This window comes from Salvelinus alpinus, chromosome 19 (assembly GCF_045679555.1).
Source record: "Salvelinus alpinus chromosome 19, SLU_Salpinus.1, whole genome shotgun sequence".
Taxonomy (NCBI): domain Eukaryota; kingdom Metazoa; phylum Chordata; class Actinopteri; order Salmoniformes; family Salmonidae; genus Salvelinus; species Salvelinus alpinus.
Genome location: NC_092104.1, coordinates 38499580 through 38522131, shown reverse-complemented (window position 1 = coordinate 38522131; position 22552 = coordinate 38499580). Strand labels below are relative to the sequence as shown.

The window sequence follows — 22552 nt, the reverse complement described above, 5'->3', positions numbered from 1 at the left end:
GGAGACGAGGAGAGAGGACGCAAGTGGTATGCCATTGAGATCGTCCCAATGACAACTGGAACATCCTCCGTAGAGCTATCCTGGAATCTCCCACAGAGGTCAGGGGGCACATATGCCTGGCCTGGGGCAGAGCAATGCTTTTTGTGTCTGGGTGACATCAGATTTAGACTCTCATTGTGGAAGTGAGTCATGTCCAGGATAACACAGGGATTGTTCCAGTTCCTCTTTTACTACTCACTCCTCCACCTTGTTCATGCCCAGTTTCAGACATGCAGTTCCACCCTCTGCCCAAAGCAAGAGCTACAGGTATGTGTCCTGATCTGCCTCTATGCTACTCAGGCTCTGTGTGGACTTCTGGAGGGGCGACACTGTTAGAAGAGACTGGTTGTTAAGCGGTGGTTCGTGTGGCGGTGGAGAGTCTTCAGGAGTGTTTGGGAGGGGTGTGTCATTGACGAGGGGCTGCTGTAATGTTGTGTCTCTGAGAGTAGGCATAGGATCTCCCAGTGGAAGCTGGGGATCTCCCAGTGGAAGCTGGGGATCTCCCAGTGGAAGCTGGGGATCTCCCAGTGGAAGCTGGGGATCTCTCTGGGGGTCACCGGCTAAAGGATAAGGGTTGGGGATCTCCATGAGAGCAGGGGCTTTCTTCATACTTCCTTTCTTCTTGCTCTTCTCCTCCTTGCTCTTCTCTCCCTTCTTCAGCTGAGGTGTAGGCTGAGGGGGAGGCAGGGGTGACTCTACGATGATGGTGGGGTTCTGACGCAGGTCCTGGCGACTAGGAGGCTCCGAGGCCATAATAGCCCTAGCACCGTGCATTCTGGGAGGGGACTTGCAGTGAAGCTCACCACGGTTCTTCCTCCAGCGCTTCAGCTGAACATGGTGCTCCCTTTCAACGTCCCGCTCTGACACAGGCACCTCCAGAACCTGAGGGAGGAGAAGAGAGGTTACTGCTGGTGGTTGATATTACAGGCACATAGTACACTGTGTTACTAAATAGAAAATTGGTTTAGTCTGCCTTGAAGGAAATGTCATGCAAAAAGACCAGGGCTAATGGCCAAGAGGAGAAAAGGCTTTTCAGTGAGGATTCATTCCAGTCCTAATCTTAACCTTGTTAGTAAATGTCAAACTGCCTGAGGCTGAAGGAGCTTCTCACAGTGAGAATGGTCAGAGAGGCCATTGTCAAACTGAAGAGACACTCACACGAAGCCAGGGAAAGGGACAAGACACAGACTAATCAGAACTGTGGTCAATGTGTCTCTCTCTACATCACTTGAACTTCCAGCCTGAACTCTACATTTCTACAGTACTACAGACTTCTGAACAGCCATTGTCCTCTACAGACAAACACAGATGACTATTCTCAATCTGGGTGAAATAGGGGTGTGATCTCATTCTCTTGGTCCTTTCTACTACCCCAGTCTGCTCAAAGACCATACTTATCCTGCGGTTATGCACCTCTAACTGTGTTTATTATTGGGTAAGTCCTGTGTCTCTCTACCGTCATTGACTCCCTGCTAGTGAAGTCCTTACCTCCCTGACTAGGAAGCCCTCCTGCATGTAGCGTGGCTCTATGGCCCTCAGCAGCTCCATGGTCTCATACTGGCCCTGACACGCCTTCAGCTTCTCACGGGTACCCAGCATGCATTTCAGCAGCACCAGGCCCACCCGGAAGATGATCTTCACACCTGGGGGAGGGGTCAGAGGTCACACGGTCACTAACTGGACATGAGGGATGATCGCAGATGTTAGAATCCACAATTACAAGCATCACAGGAACTTTATTGATTATCTCATTTGGGTGATCAACAAAAAGGAAGAGTGAGTTAAGTTGAGCCACCCTTGTTTCTAGGAAACCATTCACAAAATGTATAATTTGACCAAATATTTAGGAAGTGGTCATAATTTTATGGCGTCTGTGGTTAGGTCCCAAAAACTGTTTTTCACCAAGTCAAATGTATATTAACCAAAGTAGATCATTTTAAGACCTTGCTATACATCAGTTGGGCTCTCTAAAAGTTTCCATTGGAGGTCCTAAACCTTGCATGAAAGTGAATCCTTGTAGCTGTTTTGGGTAATATAGTCAAAATGTTAGCGTTGGGGTAAGTTCAGCCAATGGCCATGGAGTAAGTTGAGCCAATTGAAGTGTTCTCTTCCCAGGTGTAATGTAAGGCATTATGGCTGGGATATGAGGTAACAACAGGGCCTGGTCCATGTGAAGTTTTTTTTAATGGTGTTAAATGTGTTAAGATGCTTAAAATTATTAAAAGACCAAAAAGCGATAGTGATTGTGTTGAATTGTGCTTGGGAAACAAAGATGGACATGGCTTTAAAAAGGTAGTGGTAATAACAGGGGTCTTAACATACCCTGTCCAGCAGCTCTATACCCGGGGTAAGTGGTGCCAAGAGACCACTTTTTTTTAGACAAGCTATGTTTTCAAAACTGTTATGTTTACATGAATTCTGATTATTTCCAGGGATAAGCAATATCCTGAAATATATATAGATCTCTTTGTTAGAAAGAATACTATATTTCCCTTGACAGAGTGAATAAAAAATAAAAAATAAACATACCCCACTCTCCCTTACTGTATATGTATAGTGTAAACTGGAGTTTGTAACTAAATGAATGCAAGACAGATATTTGTATGGAAGTTTCTGCAACAAACCGTCACAGAGGAACATGTCCCAGACGCGGAGCACAGAGGCCCAGGGCAGGGTGCGTGAGAAAGCACACATGAACCACTCTGTCATGTAGAGGATGGGCTCCATCTTGTGTTTCTCCAGGTGGCGGTAGACTAAAGGGGAGACGCGCCGAGTCAAGGCATACAGGATTTCTCCATCTAACTGGATGGCCTCCTGCAGGGACAGAGGAGCATGTAGTCTTATACTGACAGGATAACAAATCATATCTTGTGTGGTCTAGTTAACTCTATGTGCCTTTTCCTGTAGAGCGAAGTGAAGGGCACATGTCTTACCAGCCCAGCACTGTAGTATCCAGGAAGGTACTTCTCACAAATTTGGACCAGCCCCCAGAACGCATCCTGTGGAAAAACATACAGATAGTGGTGTTAGGAAATTGTGAACGGAACCTTCCCTTTCAGAGGGAACCAAAACTAAAGCACACACTAGCGGCAGGCAAACTACAGGTGTAGCATACATAAAACAATTCCATCGTAAATAGGAAGCTGGTACAGAGCACTATTCACTGAGCTACACCACAGGTCAGGCAGTGAGAGAACCACAGTTCAAGCATGAGGAGGCACAGGGTTCACCTCAGCAGGCATGTGCATGAGCAGCACAGCAGCAATGGGGGCCTGGGCTTGACAGTAGCCCTCCTCTGGCCTGTACAGTGTGTAGGCCTTCAGAATACGGAACAGGTCCTGTTGCCTGTGTGGGTAAACAAACATACAACCCCATGAACACAGCAAAAGGTCAAAAAAGACTAAAAGTCAAACATCAGTCACTGAGTGAGGGTCAATTATTCCATTGTGTGAGACAACTAACCCATGGCCTCCCCGTGACACAAACATCTCATGGAAGGGGAACTGTCTGTGCAGGTCTTTCTCAATCACATCCAGCTCCTTCGGGTCTCCAGCCTGACTGTCCAGCTCCTGAAACAACACCAGGGAGTCAACCACATTCCCACACAGTAAAAACACACAGAGAGCAAAAGAAAAAACATAACCAACCTCGAACTTCCCTCGGTTCTGTTCCCTCTTCACTTTTCCCCCTGACAGGTAAAGCCAAGCACGGCCTCGCAGTGAGGGAGGAATCCCTTTCTGACACCGCAGTCTCACCTGTTAAACAGAGACAAAAATGTATTCGTCACCAACCAAGGAATGTGCCAGTGAAAATAAAGCTGCATTGCAATAGAGTTGTTATACTACATCTTTATACTGTAGGCCAGTATCGTTGACTGAACAGGATGTACCTCGTATTCAGTGAAAACAGAACAGGCCTTTGGAAATAGGTGATCCAAGACAATATTGTACAGGTTCAGTGGAATAATGTCTTATTCACAGTACTACTCAGTCCATTTATTTTTACTGAGATCATAGGCCCCTCCTCCTCCTCCCAGAAGAGTGTGAACATCCATGAGGATGTCATGGAACAACAAAGTAGAGAAGGGGAAACAGAGACACTATGACCTTCACTGACTGACCTCAATTAACCAGCATAGCAATCAGAGGCAAAAAATGCCTACTGAATAATTGTGTGTATATTTAAGTGTGTGCTTCAGTGCGTTTCATGTGGTAATGCCCTTAACCAAGTCCATACTTGAGATTGCAGTGAGAACAAGCTAGTCGCTGTCAAACCAGAAATCTCACCACCATCTTTGTAACAGGGATGTGATGTTAGTACAACCACACCCAGAGTCTTGCTCTGTTACTTAGCCCAACATGGAGTCAGTGAGGGAGATGAAGGGTCCTTGCTATCCGGGTTCCTTGGGACATCCATACTATATTAAAGTAAAATGGTTAGCTAAGGTTAGTGTTTACGGTAAGGACCCCCTAAGGATCCTGGGAAAGCACTAACCGGAGACAAAGGGACGGGTTGTGTCACTCCCTGCTGCTGACTCATGGAAAATTAGATGAGTCTGTAGTTGAATAGCTAACGTTAGACACACGGGTAGATCCGGCTAGGCAACTGGAGATGAAAACAAACTGGCCAAAGGCCAAAGACAAGCATAACCTCCATGAAGAAAACTATCATCAAAAGGTCAGCTTCTTCCAACCATTTTAAGTTTACAGAGGAACAAACAAGCCAATGTCCGAGTGACATACAGGTTAATCACTGGCTTGTCTTTGAATTATTGGGCACTGCAAAATGTTGTCATCATCCAATACAACCCAAACCCCCAACATGCCTGCCCTGGATAGAGGATGGAAGTAACAGTTGGATTTACACATACAGGGCAGAGTGCCAACAAGATGAAAGTACTAACTAGGCCCCGGTTGGCTAATAACATAATAAGGAGTTGCCACATACTGTGAAAGAACTTATTTAGGATCGTTTGAGGAATAATTAAGACCAGATGGTGAGAGACAGTGTCACAACAGTCTAGACACGGCAACAAATGAAGTCAGACCTATGAATGCGCCAACTCTCAGCAGCTCTGACCTTTTTGTGTCTCTTGACCATCCATTTGTCCCAGTTGCTGAGCATGTCCAGCCACTTGACCTCTCGCTGTCTCAAAACCTCTGGAGGGACGTCCTGAGCCCTGGGGGAGAGACAGAACAACAACAAGAAAAATATTAGAATTAACGAAACTATATCTAAGAAAAATAATATAATCTCAGAAATGTGAGTGTGCATTACAGCTAGTTTTATATAAACTGTGTCTAGAAGAACTACAATGCAAATGTACAGGTTTTGAAGCATTAAAGATAAGAGATTCAAGCAGGGGAAAAGGGAAAAACAGGTAGGCTTATCAGAGGCATTCGATTTTCCCTCTACGTACTTAGGCAGGGCGGGCCTGGTGCAGAACCAGTCAAGAGATGAGGTAATTCTATAATGTGGTAAGTTTGGCTCTATCCAAGAAACGGAACTGAGAATAGAACACTCACAATGCATGACAAAATATAGGCCTAACATTTTCTTATATGTTGGTCTGATGGCGCTCAACTAGTATGTAATCATGAGCACAACCTTGTAATCATGAGATGTAAGAAGTCTTCAAAGAGAGGCCTTTAAATTTGGACAATCCTCTTTCCTATAAGTCTGCTGTAATTCTGTTCACTCCAATACCCAAAAATGTGCAAAGAGCTATAAATATGTGTATCTTCCTTTGCAAGTTTGCCTACCACCCTACACAAACGAAAATAAAACACTTTTGTCTTCCACTTCCTATACAACCCTGAGCCAGAATAGGCACTCCAACAACAGGGCACCAGAGCTGTGGCATAAGGCCAGTCAACCTCGCAGAAAACAGGAAGCTCCCAAGCAACTAATGCTTGGCACAACTTTCACTCATTCCTCCGCTCACAGTGTGCTACTCAGCAGGGCCAAGGGGCATGAGCACAAGAACAGAGCCTTCTCACAATCAGAGAGACTCACTTGTTACCTCTGCTCTGGCAAAACCAGAGAGGAAATTGGAAAAGTGATCATGGCGCAGATAATAATGAAATACGTAATATTATTTAGATATTGTTTGGAAGGTGAAGGGAGCAGTAATCCAATGACAGAATCCAGTTGTGCTCCAACTCTATACATCTTAAGGGAACTATTAACGTTAGGAAAAGAGCGGGATCAAAGTCATAAAAAAAGATGTGTAGAAGGAAGTACATGTGCTCAAGAAAACAAAACCTGGTGTCCCTCCAATCACAAAAGGGGAGCGTTTGCGTCTCCATGCTGCCAGCAGTTATATGCCATCAGTGTCCATAAGGCATTTTCATTCAAAGACACACAACAAAAGAGATGGATGAACAGGAAAGGAGATTAAGATGATAAAGCCGGTCAGCGTCGCCCTTCACACCACTCAGGTTATTTTCGGTTTGCCTCCAGAGTATTCTGTTCTTATCTTATACAAGACCAAACATTGGACATAAACAATCAGGGGCCTCCCCTTTAGAGCAGAGAAGTGGTTGGAAGGGAGGGCTCTGTTTACAGAGACTTTATGTTAGAAAATTTGTTCGTCTTAAAATAGTATTGTATTTAAAATGACATAGTTAGCTAGTGAAATAAAACACATTCTGTTAGAAGTGAGTTTCTGTCAAGTCCACCTCAAATAGCCCATTCACATATCAACTAGGTGACATGATCGGGAGGTTGATACTAGTGCCATTTCTTTTTCATGGGTGGGGTTTGAGACGAGACAAACCTTTATAAACACACATTTGATGTAGTTCAGTTCATGTACATCTGAAAGAACTGGCATTTGGTAAACTTTTCACACCTTCCCCACCAAAGTTGTGAGAGTTAGCCAACCAACTATAGGAGTGTACAAGCTTACAAATGATGGGGCCATGCGAGCAGAACACCAAGGTTACTTACGATTCTTCTGAATACTGTTGGGCCCCTCCAATAAATCCATATTTATCCGTATGCCTGTCGTTGGTGAAGCCGTTGATCTCGGAGTCTGAGCCAAGGGAGCTCTCGTCGTCCATATGACTGCTGCTAATTGTCCTGATACTTCTTGAGTCGGCCGATTTTCGACCATTCTCTATTTTAGCCATGATAGCTCAAAATTAACCAAAGCTAACGTTATTTCGTTGGCACTGTCACAACCAACAGTATGAAACCAGACGAAAGTTTCCAAACAAACAAAACCATTGCCATGGCATGGAACACGTAGCTAGGCTAGCTAGTTAGCTAGGGTTAGCCGCTAGCAAACAGCCTGTCAGGACTAATCGAGTTTAAAAAACAAAGTTAGTTAGCTACTGTAACTAGCTACTACCGTTAACTAGCTAGTTACTTCATCTGGTTATTAACACAAACAAATACTTAACATGATCTCTGAGCGAGCCAAATTAGTAAATACCGCAAAATCCCCCGTATGATGTTGACTTTCCAGCCTTTCAAAGCTGACTAACGCGTTAGCCTAGCTAGCTTGTGATGTGTCAATGATGTATTAGTTCGCTAGTAAGTTAACCGGCTAGCTAAAAACGCATGCTAGGTTGAAATAACTTCCATCGACTACATGTTAATCTAACTAGCACAATTCACCACAAATGTGACATTTGTGTTTGTTATGTCGGTGAAGCAAGCTAAACAACGTTTGTGTCATTCCTTCCTTCCTGGTCCATGGATTCCGTTTCCTCGCCTGGGGGGGAAGTTCGGCTGTCTCATTTAGTCTGTGTTCAGGGTGTAATTAGTCCAAAACAGTTGCAAAAGGTAGGTCCCTCCCTGTTTCGTTTAAGAAATCCATTAGTCGATTGACGCATCCCGAAAATCGGCCTTCTTGCGAAACGGTTTGACCTACAAACTATTATGACCACTCTATGGAAAGGGGAGACTCAAGTGTCACCGGTAACGTTTACATAGTTAAAAAAAAAATGTAAAAAGGGGTTACATATGTGCAAAAATAATTTCCTGAGCTTTCTTATCTCCTAGATATAGGACTGACACTTCAAAAACGTGTTATTTTTTGACTGTCTTTTTTTGTCATTTATGAATGGTGTTATTCAATGCCTTTCTCTGGGCTATAGTAGTAAAGGCCAAATTCTATATTTTATCAAATCATATATACATTACACACACACACCTAAAGAGGTCCTAAAATGCAATATCAAATAGCTAACTGAGCCATAGTATGACCATCTTAAAACAATTCCCCCAACAGCTTAAACTTACGTCTATTGCCACATCAGCTGCCTCACTTTTGAACTTCTGCTTACTTTTAATATTTTGAGCTACGCATATATCCCACTTGCACAGCATGACAATATGCCCCATTCCATTCAACATACTGAACAAACTAAAATGACAATGGTGGCATTTTATAACTTTATTTGATGATTGACATGGGCTGTAAGTTCTGGACATGGGTAACAAATACACTGACCAAACACCCTACAAAACAGCAAAATGAACTACAATCCCCTTAAACAATACAATTAACCTTTAGAAAATAATCAACGCTTAAAATATGAAACTGTAGCAAGTTATAGTTTTTATGTATGGTTTATTTATGCCTTAAGCATTCTTTAAAATTGCTATGACCAACAAAGGATATAAATTGTTTAGAAAGATCTGCTCAGACAAATGTCCCAAACTGGCTGTGTATGGCAGAGAGAAACCTGTTGAGGGGATGTACACCTCACTTCTTTCTCCCACCTCTCTCCTTCAGTGCCAGGTGTATGACTGAACCGTTGTTTATGTTGTAGTAGGCCAGCGAGTTGGAATCTTTGATGAAAATTCCCTGTAATGGAAGAAGTGATAGATGTAAATGACTCGGTCATGCCAGTTTACATTTACAATTATTCAAAACAGGGACGACAATGCTTACCTCATACTGTAGCTTTTGCTTTCCGGCTGGCATTCCAGTGGCTTCATGGATTTTTACTTTAATAACAGACACCTGTGGTGAGAGAATGGAAAGATGAAATATTATAAATATTCCAGTAAATTTGACTCCTGAGAATATGAAGTATAGCTAAAAGAGTGTGGAATGGTGGGTGAACTACTAACATACCTGATCTGTGAGTGGGATAGTGAAATTGAGCGCTTGTCCACTTAGCTTCCATTCAGTCTTGTCCTGCATGTTGGGAACTTGCACTGTGACCGACACTGAACCCTACAAAACAATATATACAGTAGAATAACTATATTTGTACAGGAAGCCTTACATGCCAATATACAGAACTACCAACAGCAAGCATAGGATGACTGACAGGGCATATCTAAATCTAACCGTGGATCATTCACACTACTGCATTTTGCCAGTAGTCCTTCCCATTTAATTGGCCAACAAACCTTGTATCTGCGGAGGAACTCCTCCTCTGGCATGAGGTTGTCCTCTGTCTTCATCTTCTTGCTGGCAGGCTCATCATTATGGGGTTGGGGTGGCTGGGAAGGTGGCTGCGGGTCAGGGCGGGGGCGGGGGGGCTGCGGGACTGGAGGGGCAGGGACAAATGCTGGATAGGGAAGAATACAAATTAGTCAATAAATAACATGCTTAAAAGACAATCTGAATTAAAATGGTAAATAATCATTAAAGTAATTTGTAGCAATGCATATTTCTGAAGTCATCCATTGGACTTCAAAGTATTTAACACTGTGGGAATAGTGTAGCAATGGTTGTCTTACCAGTTGGGACCACCATGGGTGGTGGTCTGGGGGCCATCATGTGAGGTGGTTGGGGCATGGGCACCACGTTGATGCGGGGAGCATGCATCATGGGGGGCATGGGTGTTAGAACCTGCCCTGAGGCTAGGCGCATCTGCACAGGGGCCATGGGGGGCCGTGGAATCACAGGCACAGCTGACAGGAGAGTGGTGCGTACAGGGGGCAGCATCTACATGATTCACAGTGGAAAATAGACAGTCAACCATATACAGTTGAAGTCGGAAATTTACATACACCTTAGTCAAATACATTTAAACTCAGTTTCACAATTCCTGACATTTAATCCTAGTAAAGATTCCCTGTCTTAGGTCAGTTAGGATCACCACTTAATTTTAAGAATGTGAAATGTCAGAATAATAGTAGAGTGATTTAATTCAGCTTTTATTTCTTTCATCACATTCCCAGTGGGTCAGAAGTTTACATACACTCAATTAGTATTTGGTAGCATTGCCTTTAAATTGTTTAACTTGGGTCAAACGTTTCAGGTAAGCTTCCACAAGCCCATTCCTCCTGACAGAGCTGGTGTAACTGAGTCAGGTTTGTAGGCCTCCTTGCTCGCACACGCTTTTTCAGTTCTGCCCACAGATTTTCTATAGGATTGATGCCAGGGCTTTGTGATGGCCACTCTAATACCTTGACTTTGTTGTCCTTAAACCATTTTGCCACAACTTTGGAAGTATGCTTGGGTTCATTGTCCATTTGGAAGACCCATTTGCGACCAAGCTTTAACTTCCTGACTGATGTCTTGAGATGTTGCTTCAATATATCGACATAATTATCCTTCCTCGTGATGCCATCTATTTTGTGAAGTGCACCAGTCCCCCCTGCAGCAAAGAACCCCCACAACATGATGCTGCCACCCCCGTGCTTCACGGTTGGGATGATGTTCTTCGGCTTGCAAGCCTCCCCCTTTTTCCTCCAAACATAATGATGGTCATTATGGCCAAACAGTTCTATTTTTGTTTCATCAGACCAGAGGACATTTCTCCAAAAAGTACGATCTTTGTCCCCATATGCAGTTGCAACCCGTAGTCCGGCTTTTTTAAATGGAGGTTTTGAAGCAGTGGCCTCTTCCTTGCTGAGTGGCCTTTCAGGTTATGTCAATAGAGGACTCGTACCTGTTTCCTCCAGCATCTTCACAAGGTCCTTTGCTGTTGTTCTGGGATTGATTTGCACTTCTCGCACCAAAGTATGTGCATCTCTAGGAGACAGAACGCGTCTCCTTCCTGAGCTGTATGATGGGTGCGTTGTCCCATGGGGTTTATACTTGCATACTATTGTTTGTACAGATGAACGTGGTACCTTCAGGCGCTTGGGAATTGCTCCCAAGGATGAACCAGACTGTGGAGGTCTACAATTCTGAGGCCTTGGCTGATTTCTTTTGATTTTCCCATGATGTCAAGCAAAGACGTCCTGCAATTTCACTGGCTGTTGGCGAGGTGGGACGCTACCGTCCCGAATATCCCAGAGAGGTTAACAAGAAACAAGAAATTTGTGGAGTGTTTGAAAAACGAGTTTTGATGACTCCAACCTAAGTGTATGTAAACTTCCGACTTCAACTGTATATTGACATAATAACCTGACAGAAAATAAGTGTTTTAGCACTTCTATTGAACAAGAAAGCAACTTACGGAAGGAGGGGCCCGAGCAATCGTGTTCATTGGAGGGTTGGGTTTGGGCAGAAGGGGGGAAGAGGAGATAAGGGGTGATTGATGATGATGGTAAAGCTCAGGCTTGCTCGGCCCAATCTTCTCTTTGCTTTCATCCTCCTGCACCAGTCCCTTGGCCTTGTGAATGGCCTCAATCTGCTCTTGTAGGGTGATGTTGGCCTGTGCTGCCTGCTGAGTACGCGCCATGCTGCCAGAGTGCCCATCCCAGGTCACCTAAAGAGGGAAGGCGCATTATGTAAAGACTTTGACCTCAATGACAACGAAAATAAATAAGATTGAACCTAAACAGCAATTATACACTAATCACTCATAAACCACATGGCTATTTCCCTCTCTTCGCTTGCACGCACCTTCTCCTCAGGCTTCTGGATCTCCTCTTCTCCAATCTTCTTACCGATGGCTGTCTCCTCCACACCAAAGATATCAGTACGCCTCTCAGCCAGCTGTTTTAGGCTGCTCTCAATGTCCATGCCAGGGGCGTAAACCTCGTCCTCGATTTGCCTCTCTCTAATGCCGCGGTCTCTCTGCTCCAGCCAGCGGGGATCCAGTAGTCCAATGCGCATGTGCTCCTGCATCTTACTGGCTTGGATCCTCTCACCCGTGATGGGAGAGATGAGGAACTCATCCAGAGTCTTGGCTGGAGGCTGGGGCTTGGAAGCTACAGGGCAAGAATAATGGATCAAATGTAAGGGCAAATTAAGAACAGGCATGTATTTTCAAGTCCTTTATGTCATACATGATAATAAATCATCTAGATATTTAGATCCTGATGATGAAATCCCTCTCACCTTTGGGGTCGTAGTCCTTGCGGATAATGACCTGGTCTGGAGTAGGGGGCAGTGGGGGTGGCATGGGGTTGTCTGGGGGCAATGGTGCCTTGCCATCATCCTCTTCATCAGAACCCTGGGGAGAAGGCATCAAAGACTCTACATTGATTACACCATTTCCTAATAATAGTAATATTATTCAGATTCAATCAGTAACTCTGAAGAAGTAATACGTTGTTAATGACATCCTGTTGTGTGTGTCTACTAAAACAGGTTGTGTTTACTAACCTCATCCATGTCTTGCAGCTGTGTGTCCTGATCAGGCTGTGTGGGACGCCCATCATCCCGATCCTCCTGCTCAACGTCATCCTCGTCCTCACTTTCAACCTCCATCTCCACCTCCTCGCTCTCTCCAAACTTGTCATAACGCTCCTGGGTCAGGATGCGAGCTCCCAGCTCCTCAGGTGTGGTGGGTGGGGGAAAGTGGCCTGTTGCAAGTCACAACACCATCATTACAAAGCTATTGACACAGGGGGTGGATAACATTCTCTCAGGAACAGGAAATATCTATTCAAATAATCTTGTCTGGCTCTCAGTTCATTTCCCTACCTTGCTCATTAGGCTGGAAGTCCACGGTCTCCACCACTACAAAGTCATGCCAGTCAATTTGGGCGTAGGACACACGCTCTTTCTCCCGCTCCTCCTCCTCCTTCTTCCTTTCACGCTCCTGAAATTTCGCCCACTCAACGCGGTACCTCACCTGTTGGTAAAACCAGGAGATAAGCTGTTAAGACAATGAACATTTTATGAGCCAATGGTGGGTAAACCCTACCAGACCAGGGCAGAAAAGTGTTATTGTGTAGTTTATTTGAAAATACCAACTTCTCAAATACTCAAAGTAGTCAAATATAGTTTGTAGAGTTTCAACTAAAAAGGACACTATTTTCTTTGATAATCAAATACAGGTCTCAGGAAAACTAATAATATTGAAAATTATTTTGAATACCTCTCAGAAAACCAAATCATATTTAAAAGGCATTCGAATATATGAAAGTTTTTTGAAAACAAAAAATATGTTTTTTTGGGCATGCTGTATTAATTTTGATAGACTCACGTTTACCGGACTGCCTTACTTTCACCCGAGTGAGACATAAAGTAATACAGCAACACTTGACAGCAAGTTCTTATACATGTGTAGTAACTTTGATTATTACAAAAGCAAAATTGTGGTTACATAGGTTACATTGCTTTATAATGGAGTTTATACACGAGTGGAAAAAGGAAGTCACTATTCCTTGTGTACATTAGTACGTGTGACAGATCGATTGTTTTTTCGTTAGGTTGTTGGTCGACCGAGATTGTTTTAGTCGAGCAGTAACAAATATACATACATACATACATACAAACACACACCACAAGTTTGGACACACCTACTCATTCAAGGGTTTTTCTTTATTTGTACTATTTTCTACATTTTAGAATAATAGTGAAGACGTCAAAACTATGAAATAACACATGAAGCATGAAGTAAGCAAAAAAAGCAAAAAGTGTTAAATCAAAATATATTTTATATTTGTGATTCTTCAAAGTAGCCACCCTTTGCCTTGATGACAGCTTTGCACACTCTTGGCATTATCTCAACCAGCTTCACCTGGAATACTTTTCCAACAGTCTTGAAGGAGTTCCCACATATGCTGAGCACTTGTTGGCTGCTTTTCCTTCACTCTGCGGTCCAACTCATCCCAAACCATCTCAATTGGGTTCAGGTCGGGTGATTGTGGAGGCCGGGTCATCTGATGCAGCACTCCATCACTCTCCTTCTTGGTAAAATAGCCCTTACACAGCCTGGAGGTGTGTTGGGTCATTGTCCAGTTGAAAAACAAATGATAGTCCCACTAAGCACAAACCAGATGGGATGACGTATCGCTGCAGAATGCTGTGGTAGCCATGCTGGATAAATGTAGCTTGAATTCTAAATAAATCACTGACTGTTTCCAGCAAAGCACCCTCACACCTCCATGCTTCACGGTGGGAACCACACATGTGGAGACCATCCATTCACCTACTCTGCGTCTCACGATGACATGGCGATTGGAACTAAAAATCGCAATCTCAGCTCATCGCACAATAAGTATGAGTGCCTTGACTTCTGCTGAGCCCATTCTTGCCCTGACTTCTGCGGAGGCCATATCACTGTGAAGGCTGCATGGCCAATGCAGACATTGGATTGAACATGTGCCCAGATGCACAATGCACTTCTCTCTCCAGAATGTGCTCTCTCCTGACAATTTGGGAACATTAATTGTTTCATAACTTCATTGCATGAATTATTTGCGTTTGATTGTTCGTGTATATCAATTCCCTATTACATACAGCTGAAGTCGGAAGTTTAGCCAAATACGTTTAAACTCAGTTTTTCACAATTCCTGACATTTAATCCTAGTGAAAATTCCCGGTCTTAGGTCAGTTATGATCACCACTTTATTTTAAGAATGTGAAATGTCAGAAGTGTGTGTGATTTATTTCAGCTTTTATTTCTTTCATCCCATTCCGAGTGGGTCAGAAGTTTACATACACTCAATTAGTATTTGGTAGCATTGCCTTTAAATCGTTGAACTTTGGTCAAACGTGTCGGCAAGCCTTCCACAAGCTTCCCACAATAATTTGGGTGAATTTTGGCCCATTCCTCCTGACAGAGCTGGTGTAACTGAGTTAGGTTTGTAGGCCTCCTTGCTTTGTAGGCCTCCTAAACAATTGTTGGAAAAATGACTTGTGCCAGGCACAAAGTACATGTCCTAACCGACTTGCCAAAACTATAGTTTGTTAACAAGATACTTGTGGAGTGGTTGAAAAATGAGTTTTATTGACTCCAAACTAAGTGTATGTAAACTTCCGACTTCAACTGTATAATTGGTTAGTTGGTTTGACTTAACGTTCACCTGGGGCAATGGACATTTACAGAATGTTCAGATAGAAATGTATTGTTTAGATCAAATATGACTGTCAGATATATTGGAATAGTATAGAAGACTGTGTTCTTCATTTCTATCTTCAACATGCAGTTCCATTAATTGAAGGCAGACAATCCAATAGTTTCTGAATATTAGTCACTTCCTGAGATCAGTATTCAAATATTTTGAATAAGTAGTTGCTTTCTCAGATCTGTATTTGAATAGTTTAAACAAGTAATGGCAGTTACTTTCTGAGATCTGAATTCAAATAGTTGTAAAAAGTAGTACTTTTTGGGGATCTGTATTCAAAAGGTTTATTTTCACAAAGCATAGTTAAAACTATAGTTATCCAAGATCTGATCCCAACAGCAGCAAAGCTTCAGGGGCTTACCTGGTCCAGCACCTCCCTGGGGTTCTCAGCCTCTCTTTTCAGCTTCATCAGCAGTCCCTTGGGAGGGATCAGAATCTAGGAAAAAAAGACCCAAGACAAACACAGGTGAGCATCACAACACAACCAGCTGAAGACATGGTCTACTACTAACAAGTCAAATAATTTAAATGATATAATATTTCAACAAAACACACTACATGACAAAGTATGTGGACACCTGCTTGTCGAACATCTCATTCCAAAATCATGGGCACTAATATGGAGTTGGTCACCCCTTTGCTGCTATAACAGCCTCCACTCTTCTGGGAAAGCTTTCCACTAGGGCTGTGGTCCAAACACTTAAGAGACATCCTATCCCCTCAGCCCTCAAATTAAGTAGACACTTCTGATGACGTGTCATGACGTCTGACGAGTACACACTTGCAGGGCGAGGGAAGAAGGAATGATTTTTAAATGGACCATCCTTAGCCGGAAGTTCATCCCACGATGATTGTGTTTTCAGCCACCGGTAGCTTGTGGGTGCTTTACATATGCTATAGTCAATTAAGAGTGCATGTCTACTTATATTAAATATATAATTATTAATATACGCCTACTGTATGATAGCTAGCAAATTAATTAGCCAACTAATGTTAGCCTGCCTAGCTGAAACTTCTGAAGAAAGATGTTTTATTTCTACAATTTCCAAAAGAACCAAACAAAAACATATTTACGAGACATTTGTGCCGTCATGTGTATTAGTAGCACAATTTCTAACTTATTTGCATTAGTTTTTACTTACACTTGTATGTTGACTTCTTCATTGATGTTGTTTAAGTTTTCGCGTACATTTCTTAGCTGATATTCAATTTGCGACGATTGTACTATGGGGAGTTTCAGGCCCCGGAGTGAACATAATTGCACACTCGCAAAGACGACTAAAAACGAGGGCTGAGGGGCTTACGTTGCAAACTTCCCTTGCTTGACTAATCATTTAGACCACCCTCCAAGATGGCAACGGGGATTCCCCCAAGGTAATAAGGCGAGGGTAAGTGAACGAGGGTGTGTCTTCTTTAAGTGTTTGGACCGCAGCCTAGATGTTGGAACATTGCTGCGGGGACTTACTTCCATTCAGCCACAAGAGCATTAGTGGGGATGTTGGCCGATTATGTTATGTTGGCCGACAACACTGATGTTGGCCGATTAGGCCTAGCTCGCAGTCGGCGTTCCAATTCATCCTTAAGGTGTTTGATGGGGTTGAGGTCAGGGCTCTGTGCAGGACAGTCAAGTTGTTTGCTTTGTGCACGGGGGCATTGTCATGCTGAAACAGGAAAAGTCCTTCCCCAAACTGTTGCCACAAAGTTGGAAGCACAGAATCGTCTAGAATGTCATTGTATGCTGTACCGTTAAGATTTCCCTTCACTGGAACTAAAGGGCCTAGCCGGAATCGTGAAAAACAGCCCCAGACCATTATTCATCACTCTTGAGAACACGTTTCCACTGCTCCAAAGTCCAATGGCAGCAAGCTTTACACCCCTCCAGCCAATGCTGGTGATGGTGATCTTAGGCTTGTGTGCGGCTGCTCAGCCATGGAAACCCATTTCATGAAGCTCCCAACGAACAGTTATTGTGCTGACGTTGCTTCCAGAGGCAGTTTGGAACTCAGTAGTGGGTGTTGCAAACGAGGACAGACAACTTTTACATGCTTCAGAAGTCCTGTTCTGTGAGCTTGTATGGCCTACCACTTTGCGGCTGAGCCATTGTTGGTCCTCGACGTTTCCACTTCACAATAACAGCACTTACAGTTGAGCGGGGAGCTCTAGAAGGACAGAAATTTGACAAACTGACTTGTTGGATAGGTGCCACATTTAAAGTCATTGAGCTCTTCAGTAAGGCCATTCTACTGCCAATGTTTGTCAATAGAGATTGCATGGCTGTGTGCTTGATTTTATACACCCGTCAGCAACGGGTCTGGCTGAAATAGCCAAATCCATTCATTTGAAGGGGTGTCCACATACTTTGTATAAAAAAGTGTGTGTGCCACAATCAATAATAATAATTTGTAAGAAGTTGTACCTTCGTGTACTGCTCCACCAGCTTGGTGAAGTAGTTGAAGAGGCTGTGTTGAGGTCGCAGGAAGTCAAACTGGTAGTTTCGCTGTTCTTTCTGCATGAGCTGTGTGAGGAACTGGCGCCCGTTGCGAGCCACAAACTGGGCGGTCAGCTTGACAACATCCAGGTCGAATGCCGAGATTGAAGGAGGGTCAGCAATGAACTCAAACTCGGGCGGAGGCTCCTTTGGCACCACTGTCTCATGAATCACCTGGGCCTGCACCAACCGGTAAAGGAAACCATAACTTAGAATAGCTCTTTTAAGGCATCAATCACATCTTACACTTTACAGTGAACCATTGACACAATCAGTGATTTATAAATCGATAGACAAGGAACCACTCGATATCTAGGAAGGCACACCTTTTGAGGAAGCTGCTGCGAGTTCAGCAGGGCCTGCTGCTGCATGACCTTTGGCACGGCCGCAGACGGCTCCTGGCCCTTGCCCTCCTTGAATTCATTGACCTTGTGGCGATAGTAAGCATGGTAGGGGTCATTGGGGTTCAGGAAGTTGAACTTTGGGTTGTTGATCTCATTCTGACGGATCCTTGCTTCGAACTCTGGTCCATTCCTGAGAATTAATGGAAGGAAAAGAATGAATGATCGTTGCAATATGACATCATATACAAGACTTCATACAATTTTATAAAAAACATGACTGAGAATGAGAATGAAAAACCAACCTGGCAACAAAGCTGGCAGTCTTATCAACGATGTTTCGGACCTCAGGAGGTGGATAGATGATCCCAACTATGGGTTTCGTTGCTGGGGTTTCCCCTGTAGGCTCATCTGCCTGTTGAAACAATAGAAATTGAAGTCTCGTCACGTGGAGACGTTTGAGGCTACATTAATGACATTTAAATTTACCCTACATCCTACCCTCTTAGTACTATGGTATTAGATCTTCTGATGACTGGGTGGATTTTTCATCAATCCAAACCTTTCCGATAGGGCTGGGCGATATATAGAATTAATTAAAATATATGTTTTTGCACGATATTCCAAATGCCTGTATTGCAAGAATCTAGTTTTTATTTATGTCTGTTTGGTATTGTCTCCTTCAGTCCTTCTGTGCACTTTTCCATTTACACCAGAGATCTGTATATAATGACGAGATGTTCATGTCTCTGCCCTAACAATGGGACTTCTTGTCCTAACGGCGGGAAGGCAGGCGACAAGCGTAGGTCCAAAATCAGCCCATAGAAACATATTGGGCTTATTTTGGTCAGATTTTGGCGAGAGCGAAACCTCTCACTTCGCCTCATCCTCTCCGTCTACACACACCAAGCCCTTTCCTCCTGCCACTCACAACAACAAAGAGATCACTTCTTCTCTGACAAGCAGTTTCAACTGAATATTAGTATTTGAGGTTTGGACCAACAGAATGGGTCATATGGACACTGAAACACATTATTTTACTGTAATAAAGGATAAGTTAACCTTTCTAACGATAACCTTTTTATGTCTCAACTCCTCATTGTGCGCAGAGCAGACACAAATAAAACAGGTGTCAAACATTGATTCTAGAAAATTAAATGCTCAGTTTGTCATGCGGTCCAGTCTGTTTTATAAATGTGCAATAAGCATAAAACACAATTATATAAGGAATTGGCAACTTGTTCTCATTCTGAGAAATAAGGTATGCCACTTGATTTCAACATCTGAAAAGTGAACAGGCTAGCATGCTGTTCAAACAGTTGGAGATGGACAGAAGGGTGTGTTCACAACAACTCAACTGTTTTACTTTGTTCGCTAGCAATAGATCCAAGTTGTCTAAACTTGAAATATAACAATTAGCTGGCTACTCACTAACATGTGGGCTTGTGCTTGAGAGATTGTTTATAAGACCCGGGTTAATTTGCCTGATACAAGAAGTTAGTCATTATTAGTGTAATGTGCTTTATGCATGGTTCTGGTAAAATGTGTAACGAAAAGGGCATTTTCATAGACTTGAAAACCAGATCAGTGATTATTGCAAAAAGGCAAATTAAACTATTTTGATAAAACAATACAATTATTAGTGTGTCTTATGGTGTGGAAGGCTTATATTTAGCTTAGTTATAATTTTGTTTTAGCCCTAATTCATTAGATTATTGCTGACTGTTTGAAACGCAGTGTATTTTATCTTTAATTGTACAACAAAGCTCATTTAGAGAAAACAAAAAACAAACATGATATCTCGCCCATAAGTTAGAAAAAGAATGATCGACATATGATGTTTAGGCCATATCACCCAGCCCTACTTTCAGATATAGCTACACAAGTATCTACACTAGGGTTAGGGTGTAGCTGGAATTCTTTACTTTCTTGACAAGGCCTCTCAGCTGACTTAACTAGTGTGAAAATGTCCAGTGAATTAAAAAAAAAGTTAATATCCTCTTAAAGTGGAACTGACAGTATTTTAGCAACATTACATTTTATTAAAATCTGTTCATATACACCCCCAGCAAGAATATGACACGTTTTTACATTCTGACAAGCGACCACTTAGTCATTTTAATAAATTCGTAGAATGTTTGGGAATTACGTATACTAAGGCAATTCTATAGCTATTCGATAGCAATATAGAGTGGGAAAGTGGTCGTGCATTTGGACAATTAATAAACAGTGCAGTAGATAAAACCTAATAAAAACATCTGTCTCGTCCAGGACCGGAGTCTACGCAGACTGGTGCGCCATAGCCAATCAGAGGTACAGTAGGCCTATATGCAAGCAAGCCATTTGCCACAAGGGCCAGCCATCCTTCACTTTGAACTGGGCTGTGTGTTTACAGGCAGTTGCAACTTTAGATCATTAGAACGCATTCAGCAAAAGCTACCTGAAATTATTTTTGAAAATATGTAGCTAAATACCACGGGAGTCCTCTTACATTTGGGAACTTTACAGTCCTATTGATCAAACAACCATAAAAAAGGTAGGTTATCTTTCCCTATATGCACATGAACAAGATCAACAACTAATGCTAGCCAGAGCAAGATGAGCTAAAACATAACAAAGGAACATTATATAAACCCTCAAACTTTTTCAGCTAGTTGGCCATCAAATTTGCACTGATAAACGATGGGGGATAGCCTGCTCATCCTTCTGCAGCTTGCCTGACAATGCATGCGTTGTCCCAACCAAGCACCCAAGCTAACTAGCTAAAGTTGGCTAGCTTGCTACTTCCAGTCGCAAATGAGAGAACACCTCACTGACCATTTTACTCACCCTAGCAGAGCTGGTTAGGCTGTTTACATGTTATATAGAGCGTTCTTGACTCATTATTTAAAAAAATGTGCCTTTGTTTACTGATACCGGTTATATTCAGCGTGTCTTACGTGTTCGTAAATTCAGCAGTTATTCTGCGCTCTGGCACACTCACACAAGAGTGCTCTGAAATGCTAAATAGATAACAGCCGTTCAGCATAGCTAGCTAGCAATTCACATTTCTTGCTAGCTAACCAAATGACACCTGAATCTCCAGCTGTAGCCACTGAAAAACGATACGAGGTGGAAAAGTCAGTCAGTCACCCACCCACTCCTAAAATGACATGACATCCTCCTAGCAGTTAGTTAGCTAGCTATCGTTAGGCTCTGTGTTTTTAGCTTTCTACATATATACACTAGCATATTAGCCTCATTATGAATGACTTGGGATCATTGCCCTTGCTAGTTTGATTGTATTGACATTCCCAGCCTTGGTTACATTCGTCCGTTTTTGAACAAAATATTGAGAAACGGAAACAGTGCATCCCGAGTGGAGGCAGCAAACAATGTACCAGTCCAGCTGTGATTTACAACCTGATAGCAATATTTTTTGGACTACCAAGAAATGTATTGGCGAATTATATAGATTATGCATTGAACTGCATCCATCTATTCTACCAACAATGCCTTAGTGTACACCATGGACTGTTGAGTCAAATATAACCTATTCTTAAAACCTCTTATCTGTTGGTTTTGTAGCATAAACTGAATTTTATCATTTTTACTGATATGATTGTCTGTTTATTTCATATCTGCAAAATAATTAAAACGCACACCAAAATAATGTTTTGACTTATCCTATACTCATATGCGTGGACATTTGAGGGGGAAAAAACACTTGAAAAACACTACCTCAAACAGACCGTTGAAAACATGCTTGCTATTTCCTCAGAGGATGAGTTGGCCAATCAGCATGAATATTTGAAATGACTGCTAAACACCCACCCCATTATGCTGTTGGGGTACGCCCATACCATTCCAACAAAGAAAAGTTGCCTTTTAACATACTTAATTTTTTTTTTTAATGGAAGGGAAACTATTTCCCTCATATTGTAATTTATTATAGGTCATATTTCACAGAAATTTGTAAAAACTGGACAGTTACTTTAAGTTAGGTAGCGCTAGCTTTAGTAACTAACGTTATACAAACAGAAACAGATAGCAAAATTATTGGGGCAAAGTTTCTGGACATAACGTTAGCTAGCTACTCTTTTTAGACAATACGCAACACGGTGGTAATGTTACCCCACATCTTCACAATTACAGGAGGTAGTAAAAACGTTAAAGGGCGATTGAGGTAGCAAATCTTACCTTGCTGTTGGGCTCAAGCTGAACAAGTTGTACAGGCCCAGGCGGCATGGCTGCGTCAATTCCTTGATTGGGTTATCTGTTAAAACGTGAAAAGTCCAACAAAAACGTTATTTATCTTCACAATTGCACTACTTGTTGTCGTACTGTATGTCTAGAAACCTAATAAATTGCACAAAATATTTACAGATAGGACCTACGAGTGCGTTTTTCTGTCGTTGACCCGCCTGAAATGGAGGTCTTTTACTTCCGGAAACACATCTTAGCATTGTGGGATTTGCAGTTCTTCTAGCAGGTCGCTGTGGAAATTAAGTGACACCATCCAACCGACTAAGCTCTGCTCGCT

At 42.7% G+C, this 22552-nt stretch overlaps 2 protein-coding genes across 4 annotated transcripts; both read right to left on the bottom strand.

The window, feature by feature from the left end:
- Window positions 1-53: 53 nt before the first annotated feature.
- On the bottom strand, window positions 54-7817 carry LOC139545508 (TBC1 domain family member 10A-like). The gene is made up of 9 exons (XM_071353369.1): window positions 6991-7817; window positions 5119-5218; window positions 3687-3794; window positions 3502-3608; window positions 3270-3384; window positions 2973-3038; window positions 2664-2853; window positions 1528-1682; window positions 54-921 (listed from the first exon to the last, which is right to left on the bottom strand). Exons 1-9 carry the CDS (start codon window positions 7170-7172, stop codon window positions 301-303), a joined length of 1644 nt encoding a protein of 547 aa, XP_071209470.1. The 5' UTR covers window positions 7173-7817; the 3' UTR covers window positions 54-300.
- Window positions 7818-8428: 611 nt separating this feature from the next.
- Window positions 8429-22519, bottom strand: LOC139545505 (splicing factor 3A subunit 1-like). 3 transcript variants are annotated; one of them, XM_071353362.1, is made up of 16 exons: window positions 22407-22519; window positions 22210-22285; window positions 18336-18445; window positions 18016-18223; window positions 17618-17869; window positions 15563-15637; window positions 12830-12980; window positions 12509-12708; window positions 12242-12356; window positions 11804-12111; window positions 11415-11666; window positions 9745-9952; window positions 9412-9572; window positions 9131-9232; window positions 8945-9016; window positions 8429-8857 (listed from the first exon to the last, which is right to left on the bottom strand). In XM_071353362.1, exons 2-16 carry the CDS (start codon window positions 22255-22257, stop codon window positions 8756-8758), a joined length of 2364 nt encoding a protein of 787 aa, XP_071209463.1. In that variant the 5' UTR covers window positions 22258-22285; window positions 22407-22519; the 3' UTR covers window positions 8429-8755. The 3 variants fall into 3 exon arrangements, with proteins under 3 accessions (XP_071209463.1, XP_071209465.1, XP_071209464.1); XM_071353364.1 differs by having other exon boundaries at window positions 22403-22421; XM_071353363.1 differs by having other exon boundaries at window positions 22394-22412.
- Between the last annotated feature and the right edge of the window lie 33 nt (window positions 22520-22552).

Bases quoted from the DNA above. Each gene is read 5' to 3' on its own strand.
- LOC139545508 (XM_071353369.1), bottom strand. From the start codon at position 7,172: ATGGCTAAAATAGAGAATGGTCGAAAATCGGCCGACTCAAGAAGTATC. The intron at 3,795-5,118 runs GTCAGAGCTGCT...TCTGTTTAACAG, and splicing joins TGGTCAAGAGACACAAAAAG to GTGAGACTGCGGTGTCAGAA. The intron at 922-1,527 runs GTAAGGACTTCA...CTCCTCCCTCAG, and splicing joins AGGGCTTCCTAGTCAGGGAG to GTTCTGGAGGTGCCTGTGTC.
- LOC139545505 (XM_071353362.1), bottom strand. From the start codon at position 22,257: ATGCCGCCTGGGCCTGTACAACTTGTTCAGCTTGAGCCCAACAGCAAG. The intron at 15,638-17,617 runs GTACAACTTCTT...TTTTTTTCCTAG, and splicing joins TGGTGGAGCAGTACACGAAG to ATTCTGATCCCTCCCAAGGG. The intron at 9,017-9,130 runs GTATGTTAGTAG...CTCTCACCACAG, and splicing joins CTATCCCACTCACAGATCAG to GTGTCTGTTATTAAAGTAAA.